This window comes from Furipterus horrens, unplaced genomic scaffold (genome assembly GCF_987537825.1).
Source record: "Furipterus horrens unplaced genomic scaffold, mFurHor1.1.pri manual_scaffold_11, whole genome shotgun sequence".
Taxonomy (NCBI): Eukaryota; Metazoa; Chordata; class Mammalia; order Chiroptera; family Furipteridae; genus Furipterus; species Furipterus horrens.
The window spans coordinates 1,353,818-1,359,817 of NW_028327181.1; the positions used below are offsets into that span (position 1 = coordinate 1,353,818).

Genomic DNA, 6,000 nt, shown 5'->3' on the forward strand with positions numbered 1-6,000 from the left:
AGGCCTTTTTCTTCCCCTGTCGAGGTCTTGAGTGAACAATGAAAGACGTTTCATTGTGAGAGCCAAGCAGGAAAGTTTCAGGTTCCAGAAAACACATTCTATCAGCAGTTTCAAAATGTGGACCCTGAGACCTTCATAAATCAGAAGGAAAAAAAAAAGTCTCTTCTTCAACGCACCTGGTTACTCGGAGCCCAGGAAATAATTAGGGCAGACGGCGGCAGTATTTCTTTGGTTCGCTTCCTTCTAAAAATCCTTAACTGGTGATTTCAAACATTCTCTTAGTGATTACAGCTTCCTGATGATTAACAGCTGCAAAGTCATCGCGATCATCTGAAGCTTTCTCCAAAGGGAAAACGAAAAGCAGAAGGAAAAAAAAACAAAAAGCCAGCAAACCCCAGCTTCCAACCCTGGACAAAACCCAAATCTCTTCCCACGGCCGCCGAGGCCCAGCACGGTCCGGCCTTTGTCTCGTTCTGCGAACTCACCCTCTGCATCTCCCCCTGGGTCCCTACACGCCAGACCCGATGGCCATCGCGGTCTCCCCTGGCCACATCGGAGTGCCATGCCTCAAAGCTGTCCATCGCCTCCCCTGGAGCACACATGCATGCACACGTGTGCACACATACACACATGCTCACACGTGTGTGCACATGGATGCACCCCCCGCCCACGCCTTTAAGTGCCTTGTCACTGTCACCTCCTTACTCATGTGACACGCTGACCCCTATAAAATGGCTTTTAGTGAACCCCGCTGGGGCGTGGGCGGCTTGAGAGAGAAATTCGGCGGCGGCTGAGTAAACGCATAAACGCCGTGTCTTAGGAAGGCAGCCCCTCCCCTTCGTGCCGGCGATGGCGAAGCCTGGGGTTCAGCTGCCGTCCGTCTGCAGGAGCCGGGCGCTCGTCTTCACGTTAGCATTTTGTTTACGAAGCTTTTCCGTCCCGCTTCCTTCCCAGCCTGCCGTCCCCCCGCTTCATTTTTCTTATTTTAACTTATTTAATCTTCCTGTCTCGTCAGCATCTTTGGAAGCCTTTTTTTTTTGAGCGAGACAGAGTATAAGAAATTAATAAATGGGCATTCAGATGTTTACTGTGCGCAGGCGCAGGGACCGGGACCGACTCTGCGGGAATAACCGCCCGTGCGCATCACACTCGGCTTCTGGCCCCAGCGAGCGTAGCCTCTCTTCTCCCGCTCGGGCTCCTCTCCTCCTGGGGCGGCGCTCCTCTCTGGCGCGGTCTCGCCCTCGCCCTCTCCCTCTGCAGCGTCATCTACAGTTTCGATGGAAGGGAAGATGCTCGTCGTGTGAAGCAGACAAGGTAGCCAGCGCTCACAGATGTACGCATGCACATGCCCGTGAGCACACACAGAGCTACTAAAGCCCTGAACGGCACACTTAACCGAGTGCATTTCAGAGGCCGTACATGGTACTTCGGTAAGGCTGTTCAAACGGGAGGACAAGATGCCGGCCACTGGGCCTTACAGCCCATCGCCTGGGCATTCCCGGTGGGACGGTCGCGCCCCTCCTTCCACGGAGCCAGTGGAGACGCGGGAGGAGACTCGCGGGCTCTGAATGGGCCAGTCCGTGTCACGTGCGCATCTCTGGACCAGTGCCTTTGGCCGGGGAGATGAAGCTTCGACAGGCAGGCGTGGGTCCCCTGACTTCCCGAGAGCCAAGGCTAAGTCAGCGGCGTGGGAGTTTCACTGACAGACAGGTAAGGGAGGGACAGCTCCCTGCAGAAAATCCAGGGCGGCCCACAAAAAAAGGATGGGAATAAGCCGTACGCAGGCCAAGCAGCAATTTCCACACACCAACACGCTTCGGCCCAAACGAGAACACGGTGTCCCCTTCAGCCCTGCCAGCGACGCAGTCAACGGCTCCTTCTGCAAAGATGCTGCTTTTGGACCAGGCTGGGCACCTGTCGCCCTTGCTGGGAGGTGGTCCGATCCAGGGGCAGTCCCTGGCCACGCCCGTGCCACGTGCCAGCGCCTTCAGCGTGTCCCGTGTTCACTGCTCCAAAGGGAAGCGTCCGATTGCCGATGCGGGAAGGTGTGGACACGCCTGCACCCCGACTCCGGCTCCTGTCCCGGTCACGCTGGCCACCGTTCTGCGTGGCACATGGATTTCTTTCCCCGCCTGCCTCAGGGCTTTTGCACATCCTGTGTTTCCGTCGAGAACACCCTTCCCGTGACTGGCTGCGTGGTTTCCTGGTGGCCGTAGCTCAGAGGTCACGTCGCCGGCGCGGCTGTTTCTGGAGCGTTCGATGCGTCCCCTCCCCGGGTGCTCTCTGCCCCATCACCCCGGGCTTCCTTCCCTCTGTTGCCACTTCTCCACCCTCCCCTGGGCCACTTACGAATGCCCCTGCGTTCTGTCTCCATTGCAGAAACGCCACGCGGGGCTTGCCTTTCTCATTCCAGACCAGCGTCCCCGTCCGGCACAGCACGGGCGCTGAATAAATGCATGTCCAGTGAAGGAACGAAGCCGGGGGAGGGTCTTAGCACGCGTCTAGTGTGGTCGGCCAACTTCACAGATGGGGATTCTGGGATCCAGAGGGAGGGGCACCCCAGGACTCTCCCAGAATCTCCCCCGCGCTGTGGTCGCCGGCCGGAACAGTCCCCCCCAGCAGCTCAAACTTCGCCAACGGAGTCTGTTCGCCACGAGGTTGGCCCATCGGTGGAGACCCAGGAAACCCCGGCCAGCTGGGAAGCTGGAATGTCACCGAGGGTGACCGCATGTTCTGGTGATATACTGGCACCTGTTTTTGAAACCCCGTCCTGCAGGCCGGGGGAGGGAAGCAACGCCGCTGGCCCTGGGCACCCTCCCACCCTGGAGGCAGCGATGACAGCCTGCCCCCCGCAGCTGCGTTCCTCCGAGGCGCTCCCCGGGGGCCGCCCGGCTGGGAGCACACCCAGGAGGAGAGCGGCGAGCCTGTCGGGACAGCCGGCCGGCCACGGAGAGCGCCCTCTGCTCCCAGTGCGGGGAGGGCGGCGGGAGCCCTGCCCGGTCCTGCAGCGCACGTCTGGTCTCTGTGGGCCTGGGATTTGGGGCGCCTTCCCAGCCACCGCCTCGCCCGGGCAACAAAGCGGGCAATGTATTTCATGCGGGCCCGCGGGCCCAGCTGAGTCTGCAGCAGTGGGAGGCTTTCAAACCTCACATTTGATCCAAATGAAAAAGTGGCCCTTCCCTTTCACCGGGTGACAAGCCATCGCGTATAAATCACAGCCTGGCCGGGGCGCCTGGCCACCTCCGTCCCCATCTGCACAAAGAGGGCCGGGGCTTTGCAAGGGGCCCCGGAGCTTTTAAAGGCCCCTTGTAAAAACGGAACTCAGACACCATTTGGAGCTGGGCTGGGGGGCGGCGTGGGGGCAGGGAGAGCAGCCGTCCTCGGAGATTTGCATCTTAGTTGGTGTGAGCTCAAGGGAGATCCCAGTCCCTGTCCGCTCGGGCCCCAAACCCACCAGCCAGCCCCCCGCGAGCCCAGACGCCCTCGGCTGCAGACGTCAGCCAAGGCCAGAGTCTAAGAAAAGAAAACTGAGAAGTGCGGGTTTGGTTGGCCAAGAACTGAAGGATGATCTTTAAATGAGCCGAGTCCCTTACCAATTACCAGCAAAGACTCTGTGTTGGTGGATCAATACCAGGAACTGGATAATCGTAAGTAATGAGAGCGGCAGCGGCAACAGGGAGCGGTTTCAGGGAGAAGTCACATACGCCAGCCACGTGTTCACACACGTGGGCGCCCCGATCCCCCTCATTCGTCCTTCCCCAGCTTTCCCGAGACGGGAGCCACACAGGGCCCCAGGGAAGTTCGAGGAGAATGACATGAGTCTCGGATTCACGCCGATACTGTGACGTGGTCCCAGCAATGCGGCTGTCAGCACGTCCGTCACCTCACATCATTCTTTGGGGGCAAGGTTCAAGGAGAGCGCACACTGCCGTCAACTCTGGTCCCGCGCGGCCCAGGACGTGCCCAGGACTTAAAACCGGAAGCCGGTGCCCTTCGGCCAGCGTCTCCCCGTGTGCCCCCACGCCAGACCCCACGACCCGCTTCCACTCGCTGTTTCTATGAGTCCACTGTTTTTAGGTTCCGCACACGCGTGCGGCATGTGCTGCTGGTCTCTGGCCTTCTTCACCGAGAAGGACGCCCTCTAGGCTCACCCGTGTGGCGGCGCCCGGCCGGGTGAGATTCCCCTGTACAGACGCGCCCCCTCTTCTTCCTCCACGACCCACCCGTGGTCATCGGGGTGGTTTCCGTTTCTTGGCTACAGCGAATAATGCTGCTGTGAACACTGAGGAGGGCGGGCATCCAGACACCTCTTTGAGATCGTAATTTCATTTCCTATGGTATCCATCTGAAGGATGTGAAATCTTCCTAATTCTTAACCCCGCACTGGGGGAACCGTGATCATCCCGCTTTGCAGATGGGACGAAGAGACGTAAGAACTTGTCCGTGACCAGACAGTCATGCAAGGGACAGACCTGAGACAGGAGCACAGCTGGTGACCCCTGGGGGACCCCCCTGTCTCCACCTCGGACAAACCACGGCCACCCTCTGCCTGACCGCCACTGTCCGATGTCACGGGGCTTGTTTCACATTTGGTCCCCTCTCTCTCTCTCTCTCTCTCTTTTCTCTCTCTCTCTCTCTCGGTACCAAATTCTTTATTTGAAGGAACGGTACAAATGAAGGGCGTACGTGGATGATCTGGTACAAGGTATAGAAAAGGTAACGGTAACTCCAAGAGGCACGTGCTGCTTTGGTGACCAGGGAAGTCACTCCTGTGGCCGTGGGAAGGCAGCCTGAGGCCAGGCTCTCTGTAACGTCCCCCAGAGCGTGCTGGTCAAAAAGACACTCTGCCACCCCAGATTCGGGAGCCCCCGGCCAGTGCAAGTTGGTTCCGGGGTCACCCCGTTCTTTGAAGAACGTCACCTGCTCACCCAGGTAGTGAGTCTCAGTGAAGTCACACAAATCAGGGTCATTTTCCCAGTGGCCCATGCGTGCACGTCCGGGAGCGGCTGACTCACACTTTCTCCCCAGTGCCGGGCACACGCAGCCGCACTCAGACGTCCTCCCCCCTCATCGCCGTCTGGTTTCCCGACCTCCGGGAGGGGGGTCCGCCGCCTCGCTGGCTCTGCAGCTTCACCCGTTTCTCAGAGCGTCCCCTTCCCCTCCTGAGACAGGCACAGAAAATATTTGGCAGAGCCTTCAAAGCCACTCCGCCACGGTCAAAGGAGTGAGTCACGGACCGGGAGACGCAGGACGCGAGAGCTCCAGGCTGACCTGGTGGTCGACGGCGGCCTCTGAGCCGCGGGGCCAGCTCCGGCGCACCTGCGAGGTGGACATGGACGTGGTCGTCACGATGGGCGGCCGAGGACAGGCAGCTTCACGGCGCTGCAGCAGTGGCAGGGGCGTGGGGGCGCGGTCAGAGGGCGCTACAAGGAGGGGGCGCAAGGATGGCCCCGGGCGGGCAGGTGGCTGGGGTGGGGGTCGCACGCCGGGTTCCATTGCAGCAGGAAACCACGGCGACCCTCCGAGAAGACTGTCTCGTTTGCCTTTTCGCAGAAGGCAGATTTTAATTAAAGCCACGCACTGTACTCGCTTTTAGAACAGGGAGTGAACCCTTAGAGTCAGTGAAGAAAATGGCAGCCTGACTCACGCCTACAGAACGAAATGACGCCGGGACTGCGGGTGTGTGAGTGTGTGTGTGTGTGTGTGTGTGTGTGTGTGACTTTGGCGGCTCAGCCACAAACGTTGTCTCCCCGACCCCGAGGCGGGCGGGTCCTGGCCGTCTCCGGACTGTCAACCACAGCCTTTCCATTTCCTCCTCTTCGGCTGAGAGCTGGCGGGCCCCCACCAGAGGCCCCCGGGCTCGGTTTTCCGTGGGCTTGCAGCTCACCCACAAAAGCCTTCTCCTGGGAGTCAGGAAGCTCGGCCTCCTTGGCTGGCGTCCACGCCGTAAAACTCTGCCCCGCCGGGCGGCACCTTCGCGGGCACGTCAGTACCCCAAGT

The 6,000-nt window shown here is 59.9% G+C and overlaps 1 protein-coding gene across 1 annotated transcript in view; it reads right to left on the reverse strand.

Moving 5' to 3' along the window:
- TMEM132C (transmembrane protein 132C) overlaps nucleotides 1-5,496 on the reverse strand; it is a 68,203-nt gene extending 62,707 nt beyond the window's left edge. Inside the window, exon 1 of the mRNA XM_090292369.1 lies at nucleotides 5,272-5,496. Coding sequence (XP_090148495.1) covers nucleotides 5,272-5,496 — 225 coding nt within the window. The remainder of the gene's footprint in view (nucleotides 1-5,271) is intronic.
- Nucleotides 5,497-6,000: the final 504 nt, after the last annotated feature.